The sequence below is a fragment of the Jaculus jaculus genome, chromosome 7, assembly GCF_020740685.1.
Source record: "Jaculus jaculus isolate mJacJac1 chromosome 7, mJacJac1.mat.Y.cur, whole genome shotgun sequence".
NCBI classification, from domain to species: Eukaryota; Metazoa; Chordata; class Mammalia; order Rodentia; family Dipodidae; genus Jaculus; species Jaculus jaculus.
Window position 1 is genome coordinate 10,389,228 of NC_059108.1, and position 13,505 is coordinate 10,402,732.

The window sequence follows — 13,505 nt, forward strand, 5'->3', positions numbered from 1 at the left end:
TCACCTTTGTGGGGCTGGTTTAATGTGATCTGGAAAGAGCTTAAACATGGGTTTTTAGGTTTTGCAGTCAAGCACCTTAACTGCTAAGACATTTCTCCAGCCCTAATTTAATTTTTATTTAATTTTGCTTTCTATTTTTTTACGTTTTTTTATTGACAACTTCCATTGTTGTAAACAATATCCCATGATAATTCCCTCCTTCCCCTACTTTCCCCCTTGAAACTCCACCCTCTATCATATCCCTCCTCTTCTCAATTAGTCTCTCTTTTACTTTGATGTCATGATCTTTTCCTCCTATTTTGATGGTCTTGTGTAGGTAGTGTCAGGCACTGAGAGGTCATGGATATCCAGGCTATTTTGTGTCTAAAGGATCAGCACGTTGTAAGGAGTCCTACCCTTCCTTTGGCTCTTACAATCTTTCTGCCACCTCTTCTGCAATGGACCCTGAGTCTTGGAAGGTGTGATAGAGATGTTTCAGTGCTGAGCACTCTGTCACTTCTGCCCAGTCTGCACTCGTGCGGAGCCCTGCTCTCTGGGAACTCACCTCCCCGGGCTCAAGGAGAGCCCTGCTAGGGCTGCGGGTGGTGGCCCTCTCTGTCACTTCTTAGCACCGTAGTACCTTCTGAGTCATCCCAAGGTCACTGCCATCTGGAAAGAGAAGCTTCTCTAACCAGAAGTGAGAGTAGCATTAATATATGTGTATGAACATTAAGAGAAGTGCTTACTGGGCAGTTTGGTGAGCATAGTACATACATTTAGCCAGACAGCAGCAAATGTTACACCCCTAGGGCTCATGACTACCCTGTTGTAGGTTTTCAGTATCAGGGATGTTTTCCCTCCCATGGAGTGGGCTGCCAGTCACATGAGAGGGCAGTTGGTTTCCCCCATAACAGATGTGCCACTTTTGCACCTATTGGCTCATTTAGCCTGGCTGGCCAAATAAAAGGCTTTCATTGTCCACTGTTGGGTGTCTTCACTGGTGGTTTCTCTCTCTCCCCCATTGAACTACATGCAGCGTGGCTCTTCCAGCTGTCTGTCAGCGGGTCCACCTGGAGGAGGTTCTCAGCTCAGCTCCAGCAGGGTTTCTCAGTGACCTTGCAGCCCATGCAATAAGTGCTGCCGTCTATTCCTGGTGGGAAACCAAGGGCCTCGGCAATAGCCTGAATGTTTTGGGGGCATCAGGGACCTCTCTGGCCAACAACTCACTGGAAGGTATCCCATTCCTTGCACTGAAAATTTTCTGGTAACAATCTATGGCTCCTGTGTGTTCCATTGTCCAAAACAGTAGGTACTCATATGATTTATTTACATCCTCTTAGATTTTGATCAGCCCTCCTTCCAACTTTCTTTCACTCAATCTCTTTCCCCTGACCTCACTCACTTAAGCCTTTTCACTCCCACTAATCTGTTCTTCTACTTACATATATACAAAACCACCCTATTAAGTCCCCCCTCCCTTTATATTCCCTTTATATCTCCTTTCTAGCTTACTGGCCTCTGCTCCTGAGTTTTCTTCCTACTCACACAGAAGTCCAATCAATTGTAGCTAGGATCCACATATGCGAGAGAACATGCGACGTTTGGCTTTTTGGGCCTGGGTTACCTCACTTTTAATTTTTATTTTTTGAGGCAAGCCCAGCAGGCAATCCTTTTTTTTTTTTTTTTTTTTTTGGTCTGGTTTACGTGTGATCTGGAGAAAGATTGAACGTGGGTCCTTAGGCTTTGCAGCCAAGTGCCTTAAACCACTAAGACATCTCTCCAGCCCTAATTTAATTTTTATTTTTGAGACAAGCCCAACCTATTGACCTTATTATTAGTTTTTAATGTGAAAGAGAGAGAATCTGTGCCAGGGCCTCTATCCACTGCAGTTGAACTCTAGATGCATGTACCACCTTAAAATTAGTGGCTCAAACCCAGAGCTTGTCCATACTGCAAACTTCACCACTGGGCTGTATCCCCAGCCCTGTGGATACTTTAGTTTGCTTTTTAGGTGGGAGGTGGGAGGTGGGAGATTTCTTAGTGACTTTGCCTAGGAAAAGAAACATCATCTAAGCTGGGTGTGGTGGTGCATGCCTTTAATCCCAGCACTTGGGAGGCAAAGGTAGGAGGATTGCCATGAGTTCAAGGCCACCCTGAGATGACAGAGTTAATTCCAAGTCAGCGAGGACCAGAGTGAGATCCTACCTCGAAAAACCAAAAAAAAAAAAAAAAAAAAAGAAACGTCATCTAGTTTACTGCTGGTAAAACATGAGGCTCATATTTAACCAGGAACTTAAAAAGTTGTTGCCTGCCAAGTACTGAGGGATTAATTGATGTATGGTGGGGTGTCCTGCTGGTTCTCATGTGCTTCTGTACCCCTCCGCTAGGACCGCTAGCTCGTAGTATTTCTGAATTCCTGCCATGGCTCAATTTCCCTTCAGAATTCTGAGGCAGTTTGAGACTGCTGGTTCATTTCAGATCTGTTGTGGAAGAAACAGTCTTTACAAAGTTTCCAGTAATCATGGTGGCTTGTAGTCTGTCCTTTTGCTAAATTACTGAAGGAAGCTTGACTCGGAAACTAGAAACACAAGGGTGATTTCTTCATGCTGTGTGTGGTGGCTGCTAGATTATTAGTATTACATGCAGCCTGAGCTAGAGTGAAACAAAACCAAAAAATAAAAAGCTTTTTAGAGTCATGTAAATCTTCCTTGATCTTGACTTGTGGACTGATAAATTAAAAAAAAAAAAGTGTGACGGATTTAGGACTTTCAAACATAGGAACATAGAACCAATTATTTTTTTGCCCTTTTAAATAATTTTAAATACTTGAATTTTTCTTCTCTTTCAGTTCCTGGAATGGATGGAGGTGCTTTAACTGATACAAGTCTTACAGATTCCTATTTCAGCACCAGCTTTATTGGAGTCAATGGATTTGGAAGCCCCATAGAAACAAAGTATCCCTTGATGCAGGTATTCTTAGTGGATTTACAGTACAGTAAGCTGTGACTTCTGTGCCAGGGGCAGGGCACCAGAGGGTTTATTTATTCTTAAATTGTTTGGATGAGAGGGGAGGCTTTAATTGGTGCTGAGAGAGCTGGATACAGTTAAGGCATCTCCTGTAGGTTTGGAATCAGAGAGATCTTTCATGGTTAGGGGTTGTGGTGGCAGTGAAGTATATATCCACATGTTAGTATGTGTTTAGTTATATTCAGTACTGATGGGGGAGGGAGGGAGCAGGGAGAGAGAGAGAGAGAGAGAGAGATTGTTTGTTTTGAGACAGGGTTTTATATAGCCCATGTTGGCCCACAAACTTGGAATGTAACCAGTGGTGACTTTGAATTTCTGAACCTCCTGCCTTTACCTACCCAGGGCTGGGATTACAGGTGTGTGCTACCATGCCCAGATTTTTGTGGTGCTGGGGATCAAACCCAAAGGTTCATGCATCTTAGGAGGGCACTCTACCAACTGAGATGTGTCTGTAGCCCAATTTAAAAAAAAAAAATTATTTACTTATTTGAGAGAGAGGGAGAGTGAGTTAATGAGGGAGAATGGGTGCACCTGGTCCTCTAGCCACTGCAAATGGTCTCCAGATGCAGATCCTTGTGCATCTGGCTTTTACATAGGACTTGGGGGGATCAAACCTGGGTCCTTTAGTTTTGTAGGCAGGCCCCTTAACCACTAAACCATTTCTCTAGTCCTCCTAGCCCAAATTTTCTTGTTTGTTTGATTTTCAAGATAGGGTCTCACTCTAGCTCAGGCTGACCTGGAATGAGCTAGGTAGTCTCAGGGTGGCCTCAAACTCACAGTGATCTTCCTACCTCTGTCTCTCGAGTGCTGGTATTAAAGGCGTGCACCACCATACCTGGCTTTCCTAGCCCAATTTTTAAAAAAACTTTTTAGTATTTATTTATTTATTTATATATTTATTTATTTGAGAGTGACAGACAGAGAGACAAAGAGGCAGAGAGAGAGAGAGAGAGAATGTGCGCGCCAGGGCCTCCAGCCACTGCAAATGAACTCCAGATGCACGCACCCCCTTGTGCATCTGGTTAATGTGGGTCCAGGGGAATGGAGCCTCCAACGGGATCCTTAGGCTTCATAGGCAAGCGCTTAACCACTAAGCCATCTCTCCAGCCCCCTAGCCCAGTTTTTAAAAACAACTTTTGGTGCTTGTGTGTGTGTGTGTGTGTGTGTGTGTGTGTGTGGAAGATAATACATGCATATACTATCAGAGTAAAAGTTAAAAAGAAGCTCTCCTTGGGCTGGAGGGATGCCTTAGTGTTTAAAACACTCACCTGCTAAGCCTAAGGACCCAGGCTTGATTTTCCAGTATCTGTGTAAGCCAGATGCACAAGCTATGCACCTGAAGTTCATTTGCAGTGGCTAGATGCCCTGGTATGCCCATTTTCTCTCTATCTGCCTCTTTCTCTCAAAAATAAATAGTGTGTGTGTGTGTGTGTGTGTGTGTGTGTGTGTGTGTGTGTGTAAAGGAGTTCCCCATCCCTGCCTACCTTAACACCCTGTTAACTTTCTTAGAGCACATTTCATAGTACCAGCTTCCTGGAGTTTCTCTCAGAAACATTCTTTGCATATGGAAGGTTATTGCTGGCTTGATGTTATAATTTCTTAGATTATTTAAAAATATTTATTTGAGAGAGAAAGAGGGAGGGAGGGAAAGAGGGGTGGAGGGAGGGAGGGTGATTGAGAAAGAGAGAGAGAGAGAGAGCGAGTGAGAGAGAGCAAGAGAGAGAGGGAGGGAGAGAATGGGCACTCCATGGCCTCCAGCCACCGCAAACTACACATGCATGTACCACCTTGTGCATCTGGTCCTGGGGAAATGAACCTGAGACTGTAGGCTTTACAGGCAAGCGCCTTAATCTCCAAGCCACCTGCCCAGCCCAAAAATTTTCCTTATTTGTGAGGGGAGAGGGAGAAGGAGAAAGTGTGTGTTTATGGGCATGTGCAGAGCTGGGCCCTTGTTACTATAAACAAACTCCAGATGCATGTATCACTTTAACATCTGAGTTTTCAAGGGTACTGGGGAATTGAACCCTGGTTGTTAATCTCTGCAAGCAAGTGCCTTTAACCTTTGAGCCATCTCTCTAGCCCTGCATTTATGTTCTAAATGTTACATTTAAGGCGATAGTACATGAGGATGTCTTACTAACAGGGTCTTTGAATTTTTTAAATCCCCTTTTCTCTTTTTCATATGACTACATTATGAGAACATTTTGTTGACTTTTTTTTTTTTTTGTAGATTGACACAGCAGAATTTTGGAATGGTGTTGGAAAATATTTCTAGTGTTAATGGGAAAGCTGCTGTTATATAAGGGTGGCATGTTGTCCTTTCTTGCTCCTGTGACGTACTGCCATGGGCCTCTGACATTGCCTTGCTTAGTCTTTATTTTAAGTATGACTGACTTTAATGGGTTCTAAGAAACTAATATTTATTAACTTAAATAAGCTTATTTCTATAAAACTGAAGTACTATGTAAATATGCACCCTGAGTCATTTGAATTGTGAACAGTTAAGTAAATGTGCATAGTCATGAACATGAGTGGCTTTTTTTTTGTTTTTGTTTTTCTTTTCATTTTTGAGGTGGGGTATCACTCTAACCCAGGCTGACCTGGAAATCACTGTGTAGTCTCAGAGTGGTCTTCAACTCATGGCAATACTCCCACCTTTGCCTTCCAAGTGCTGGGAGTACAGATGTGTGCCACCCAGCAAGTGGCTTATTTTTTAATGAACAACTTAATATTTAATATATAATTGTACCTTATTTTGGTTGCCTCTGAGCCACAATTTCAGGATTTTTTTTCTTCCTCCTCCTCTTTGAGATAGGATCTCCTATAGCCAATCTGGCCTGGGACTCAAAGCTAAGAATGACTTTGAATCCTTCCCTCCACCAAATCAGGAAAGCAGAGTGTGCTTAGAAAACAGGAAATAGTCTCACTGCATCAGCTTTCTAAGGTGTATGAATGCTAATAAGAATTGAAAGAGGATATTATAGCCTTTATTGACTTTAGTCACTTTACACTTTGTTGGACAAATATTGGAGTTCATATTTCATGGACAGTCTAATCCGTGATGGAATTGTAGTTCAGAATAGTTCTGCAGCTTTGCCTCCTAGTTCGAGGCTAGTGAGACAACTGGAATTTGACGTGCTTCTGCATTCTCTGGCAGTTTTTCTATAGGGAGTTGTAATTCAAGCAGTAAAGTGCTTAGAAAGGAAGATTTCTTTGTCAATAATTTGGAAAGATAGATTGAAGGGGAAGAAGCAGTCATACTGTTGGAGTGAACGTTTTCATTCGGTATTTCTGAGTGGCCCTTTTTGCTTGTTGTATTTTTCAGAGGATGACTGGTAGTAGCAGCTCCCCAAGCCTTCTACATGACAGTGCCAAGCCGTACGCAGGCCGCGGTAAGAGCTGCCCGGGCCTCTGTGCGGGAGGGAGCGGAGGGAGAGGGAGAGGGAGAGGGAGAGGGAGAGGGAGAGGGCCCATTTCCAAAAGCAGTGCACTATTGAGGACATTTTGGAAATTGTGAACAGGTGTTAAGTAGCAAGTAAAACTGACCAGCTCTCTTCCTACTCAGGGATGACTTTTAAGGCTTGCTTCTTCCAGTTTTCTGTTTGTGTGAATGTATGCATGCAGTCATAAAGATCCTATGACACGTTCCGGACCATCACTGCTGCTTGATCAGCATGAACCCAGTTCATTGCTGCCTTTGATCGTTTACTGAACTGTTCTTATTACCTTCATAAGAACTCTTACACTCCAGTGGACTGTATGTGTGACTCTTTCTTTCTTTGTCTTTTTTTCCTCCTGTGTCTATCCTTTGACTTATTCCTTTTGGATATACTTTAGGAATGGAATTATTTTAAAAATTATGAACATCTTTAAAACTGATGATGTGGAATTTTCAAACATTTTCTATATTGTTTTAAAAAATGTTTCCACAATCTTTAAAAAGTATTATTTATTTATTTGAGAGAGAGAAAGAAAGAAGCTGATGGAACGGGTACACCAGGGCCTCCAGTCACTGCAAATGAACTCCACGTGCATATGCCACCCTGTGTATCTGGCGTTATGTGGGTACTGGGGAACTGAATCTGGGTCCAAGCCCCTTAGCCACTAAGCCATCTCTCTACCCTCAAAGTATTTCTTTTTTAAACATATAAAAGTTGAGTGCTAACAACCTGGATCAGTAAAATGTCAATAATTAATAATAATGCGAATAAAAATTTGCATGTTCATTATTTCCTATAATACACATCTTAGGTTTCAATCTTGTGCTATAGAAAATAACATTTTAATGTTAGATAAAATATCAGAAACTAATTTCTAAAGTATATATTTTAATATTCCCATACAGTTTTATTTATTTATTTTATTTTTTTGGTTTTTCAAGATAGGGTCTCACTCTAGCCCAGGCTGACCTGGAATTCACTGTGGAGTCTCAGGGTGGCCTTGAACTCATGGTGGTCCTCCTACCTCTGCCTCCCAAGTGCTGGGATTAAAGGCATGCGCCACCACGCCCAGCTCCCATACAGTTTTAAATGCTGACTTTTTTGTTTGTTTGTTTTGTTTTGTTTTTGGAGGAACTCATTCTGTATTCTCAGGATGGCCTCCAGTTCAAGGTGATTCTCCTGCCTCTGCCTCCCAGGTGCCAGGATTAAAGTCATGTACCACCATGACTGGCTTAGATGCTTTCTTTTAAAAATGCTAACAAAGGCAACATAAAGGATCAATAATATATATTAATAATACTTCTTTTAAATGCCTTAAATGTAGAAATTGCATGAAACATTTTATCTTACTACTTACTAGGTTTTCTTTGTAGTATTCTCATATATTCAATTTTCAGTCCTAGAAATGGCTAGTCTATGAAAATCTAGAGAAGGCAGAGAGTCCGTATATAAAGATGAAATTTAAACTTTCAGTGAGTGCATTTAATAATTTTTAAGATTGTACAGATATTCTGTTGAGATTACGAAACGTAAGACTGGGGAGATAACTTCCTGGATAAAGTGCTTGCTGAGCAAGGGGCAGGTTGACGACCAGAGTTCTGATCTCCAGTGCCCATTTAAATGTCAGTAGGTGTGGTGGTCTGTCATTCCAGTGTCCACAGGGCAGAGAATCTGTTGGGCAAGATCACTAGCTGCAGTGGACCAACTGCCAAGCTGTGGGCTCTCCCTCAGACATGTCCTCGGTGAATGGGGTGGAGCACTTCAGTGGAGGAGGAGGCCTGACCTCAGCTTCGTGCCTCCCTGTGCACTTGCACACAAGTGTCCACATGTGTGCGCGCACACATACCACCAATTCCATGAGAATAAGCAAACACAAGATTGATGGATGCTTACGAGTGAAGATTAATCATTTCATTGCCTCTTATGCTACCTTTGCAGAAACTTATGATTTTAAGAGTTGTAACTTCTGCTTGCAGGATAATGAAACTAATCTTTGGATTCTATGTGTGTGTTTGGAAACATGTAATTGCATCTTTTAAAAACGTAATAATTACCTTAGCTTTTTATTAAGAATGTCATGTATGTGTTGATAAATTTAAAAGTATGGGATAGTGTGCAGAGTAGATGGTTTTAAGGCCTTGCTGGTGTTTTTGTTTGTTTTTATTTATTTGAGAGCGACAGAGAGAAAGAGTGAAAACGAGAGATAGATAGATAGATGATTGATAGATAGATAGATAGATAGATAGATAGATAGATAGATAGATTGAATGAGAATGTATTAATATGGGCGCACCAGGGCCTCCAGCCACTGCAAACAAACTCCAGACGCATGAACCCTCTTGTGCATCTGGCTTATGTGGGTACTGGGGAATTGAGCCTCGAACTGGGGTCCTTAGGCTTCATAGGCAAGCACTTAACTGCTAAGCCATCTCTCCATCCCCTTGCTGATGTTTTTAAGTCTTAAGTTTGGTTTGTCCTCAGGATGTGGTCTCAACACAAACATTTACTTTGGATAGATTTATTTCCTTCATAAACATAATTCTCAATTTAATGGGAATTGAAGTAATGTGATTAAGAGGCCTTTCCCCTATTTGATTTTTCTTTAATTTTAATCAAATAGAGGTAACCCAATCTGTAAAACTCCTGAATAGGTATAATAGTGAACATTCTGTTTCATTTGCTTAGAAAATATGTGAATGTCCACTCTGTGTGAGGTACTGAGTTAAATTATTGTGGTGTATGGCTTTTATTACTGTTAGTAGGCATTATCAAGTTACCATTTCTTAGATCTTATGAGTTGCTGGTGTGGAAACGTATGTAACTTGCCTTCCAGATCCTCTCACTTCACCTGCTTCATCCTTGTTTAATGACTTTGGTGCCCTCAACATCTCTCAGAGAAGAAAGGTAGGTGAAATTAAAACATTAGTGACACTAGACGGAATTTAGAGGTGGTGTTGGGATTGTTACCTCTAGAGTGTGTTTCCTTAAGTCGGGGAGAGTTCTTTCTTGGTTAAATACCCGCCCCACACCCTGTCGGGATCTTGTAGGCCAGTCTGGCCTCTCACTCTCCACAGTCCTGCCTCAGCCTGCTGAGTGCCGGGATTACCGGCCTTCTCCACCCCTTGCTCCTTGTCTCTTACACACACGTGGGCTTTCATTTGATGTGTGCTCATGAAGCAGAGAGATTTTTATGTAGAGTGGTGAAATCCTTCTGCTTAATTGTGCTCCTTTCCTTTATCATAATGTATTATATTTTTAAGATAGCATCTAATTTAGTGTTGTAGTTGTTAATTTGACCCAATGTAGGTATTTTAATGTTTTAAAAAGACTTAATGACTTTGACTAAATTATATGCAGCCCAGGCTGGCTTTGGTTTCATAATCCTCCTGATTTAGCTTCCTGAGTGCCCAGAGTTACAAGTGTGTGCCACCATGCCATTACAAATTCGATTTGATTTGATTTAACTTAATTTGAAATTGGGGTTATTAACAGACTGTGTATAGATTTTTGTAGCATATTGTAAAGATTGATTTTGTGACAAGTTGAAATGAATAGTTTGATGCCTTTGAGTCTTACTTTGAGTCATGTCCATGCTAACTGCCAGTGAGAGAAGGCTGTTAGAATTAGTAGAAGCGTGTCCATCTTGGTGAAAAATACTATAATAAGTTAGAACATTTTGTTTTCTAAGTAGTGGATGAAAGACTCCAATTGAAATGTTAATTTTAGACAAAATGAACTGAACTTAAGATTTTATGGGGTAGTATGAAAGGATAGGGAGATTGGTGGTGGTATCATGACATACTTTCCTCCAAGCTTGTTGGTTTGTGTGTGTGAACAGTTTGCTTGTCAGTCATACTTCAGACCTATAAATTGGTTTAAAAACTTAAGGAAGATATTTTCAAAACAAATTTTATAGGCACAAGTAATATATCATATTAACACACCCAGTGCTCCTACTGTTATTTCCATTTTGAAAAGTGAATAAAAAGAAGATATTAGAAAGTGCTTTTCAGTGATTAGGCTTGATAGACTAAAATGCATGGGTTTGGTTTTGTAAATATCTTAGAGCTTTTTACCAAGAATAAATTTATTCTTGCTTTACATACTTTTTTCGCAAGTTGGAATGTTTAGTTAGACTCCACTAAATTGGCACTGGAACATGGCAGATAAAGCCTGTTACCATTATGAACAGTAAACAATAAAATGTTGAAAAGCACACAAGTTATCTGTAATGCCTTAGAGGAAAATAAAGTCTCTATGTTGTTTTATTGGTCCCCCAATGGCTTTTATTTTTAAAAATTAGCCGTAAGTAGTATTTTTGATATATGAATAGAAAATAAAACCAGAATGGTAATTGAATTCTTAAAAACATTCCTACTATGAGTTGACTGACTATATATTAAAGTTGAAATATGTAATTTAAAACTACTTTTGAGCCAAGTAGTAAAAACCAATGGAATTTGAAGAAGAAAAAATTACAGCACATGTTGTTTTTAAAATTTAGAAGAAGGTAATACAAGGAAATGCTAACTATCAATGTGATTTCAATGCTTTGTAGACTAGGCTGGCTTCAACTCTCAGTGATTCTCCTACCTCTGCCTCCCAAGGTGCTGGGATTGTTGGCTAATAATACAGTGAAACAGTTTGTTGTGATTTTTAAATGTTTTTATTTTTTGAGGTTTCAAGTCTCTAACTTTGTGACCTTGTAACCATTGTTCCATGTTGTAATTTTCCTGTCTGTGAGTGACAGGCATGTCTTGGATAGTACTAGTTGTGGTGTCTTTCATTTCTGAAAGACCATTGTTGTCTGTAAATTGAAAGCATTCGTATGTCAGTATCTAGGTGGAAACTCAGAATTCTAGTGTATAGTCTAGTCAGTGTGCTCTCTCTGCAGGCACGTGTTGCAAGCTTTTAAATTGTTAATGGTTGAGTTGAAAATTTGAAATCTCTGTGTATTAAAAGAGCAGTAAGGAATGTGTGTTGTACCTTGTGCACTGCAGTTATGGAGGCTGCTTGCCTTTTTCTTTGTTGTAATAATTTATAATGACTTCAGTGAAGTAAGTTAAAATTATATATTTAATTATAATTCCTTGTTTATCTAAGCAGGCTAGTATGCATACTCAGTGATAGTTCATAGTGATGTCTAAGAACAGATAGTTAGACTATGCACTACCATTTCATATCTTGTAAGGGCAGTCATTTTCTAAAAATCTCATTTGGGCCAATTTTTTGGTCAGGGATGTTGACTTATGGTCTGTGGGGTTATGTTAGTCATCGGGATCAGGAAGGTCAAATGTCTTTGCTGTGGGCAGTTGTGCATTGGAGAAGATTGAAAAGAAGGGACTGATGGATATAGCATAGGCACTATGTGAACCTACTGGGGAGTATTTACATAGCATATTAATGCCATTTTAAGTATTTGATGACTGCAAAGTATCTGAGAAGTTTCTGGATCCATGAGACCTTGTGGGGAATAGATGTTTTGATTTGCACCCCCCCCCCACTCCAAAGTAGGGTCTTGCTCTTGCCCAGGGTGACCTGGAATTCACTATGTAATCTCAGTGTTCTGGAGCTCATGACAATCCTCCCACCTCTGCTGATTCTGTTTTTTTGAGGGTGGGGAGTATGGAGAAGCTAAGCTATCTAGAGAGAAGGTATATTTGATTGTATGCATTATATACAGTCGAGTTAGGAGCTTCAGATAAACCCATTCTTTTGGATAGCCTTCACAGATAAACTAAGAAAGGGGATGGAGAGAAATGAGCCACTTGGCAAGTACTTGCCCTGCACGTGGGAGGACAGGAGTTTGTAGCCCTAGTATTCATGTACATACTGGGTGAACATGGAGACTTCCTGTAATTCCAGTCTGCAGGAGGCAGAGGCACAATTCCCCAAGCAAGTTGGTTAGACTAGCAGAATTGGCAAACTCTGGTTTCAAAGCGAGAGACCATGCCTCAGTAAAATAAAGAGAATGATCGAAGATATCGGAACTCAACCTTTGGCCTCCAACATGTGTATAGCAGCTCCACACACATGAACCTTTTGCACACACAGGCATGCACACCTTATGCACAAAGAGAGGCACTATGGCTGAGCTTCTTAAATTGTGGTTAGAAAAATAGTGCACAGGGGTTCAGTAACCATCTTGCAGCTGTTAGATATGTGAGAACATTCCTGAAGAGTTGTCTGTGAGAGCCTGCGTCTGACGAGTGGGAGTCTTCACTGTACTCAAGGGCCAGCTCTAGTTCTAGTCCGCAAATGGTTGCTGACGTGCAACACGGGGTTAGAAAGTCTGTGAACCTGATCATGCTGTGACATCTAGATACATGACTATTTTTCTAGTAATTCGTTTTTGTTTGTTTTTCTTTTTCAAGGTAGGGTCTCGCTCTACTACAGGCTGACCTGGAATCCACTATGAAGTCTCAGGGTGGCCTCAAACTCACAGTGATCCTCCTACCTCTGCCTCCTAAGTGCTGGGATTAAAGGCGTGCGCCACCGTGCCTGGCTTGTAATTAGTTTTTTTTTTAATATTTAATTTTTGTATTTATTCACTTATTTGACAGAGAAGGGGGGAATGAATGGGTGTGCCAGGGTCTACAGCCACTGCAGACGAGCTCCAGATGTGTGCCCCCCCCCCGAGCATCTGGGGATTCGAACCTGGGTCCTTTTGCTTTGCAGGCAAATGTTTTAACTGTTAAACCATCCTTCCAGCCCAGTTTTTAAAAAAATTATTTATTTATTGGGGGGAAGAAGCAGATAGACAGAACTTCAGATGCATGTGCTGCCTTGTGCACCTGACCTATGTGGATGCTGGGGAATCAAAATTGGATCCTTAGGTTCCACAGGCAAGCATCTTCATGGCTCAGCCATCTCCAGCCTGTAATTAGTTTTTATTTCATAACATTATAGAACCCTAAAACACAGGAAATTTTCTTTTAAAATGATGTTCATATTGATGGTTGAGAAGTACTAATGTTTTCCCTTTTTATTTTCCATATTTAGGGGATATTTTTTATAGATTGTAAATGTAAATATAATATGAACATGTGGTGGAAGAAT

General features: G+C 40.7%; 1 protein-coding gene across 2 annotated transcripts in view; it reads left to right on the forward strand.

Annotated features, from left to right (window-relative positions):
* Positions 1-13,505, forward strand: part of Pan3 (poly(A) specific ribonuclease subunit PAN3) — a 150,726-nt gene that overhangs the window by 21,330 nt on the left and 115,891 nt on the right. For both annotated transcript variants that reach the window (XM_004659981.2, XM_004659982.2), the window contains exons 2-4: positions 2,828-2,949; positions 6,332-6,398; positions 9,280-9,350. In XM_004659981.2, coding sequence (XP_004660038.2) covers positions 2,828-2,949; positions 6,332-6,398; positions 9,280-9,350 — 260 coding nt within the window. The remainder of the gene's footprint in view (positions 1-2,827; positions 2,950-6,331; positions 6,399-9,279; positions 9,351-13,505) is intronic.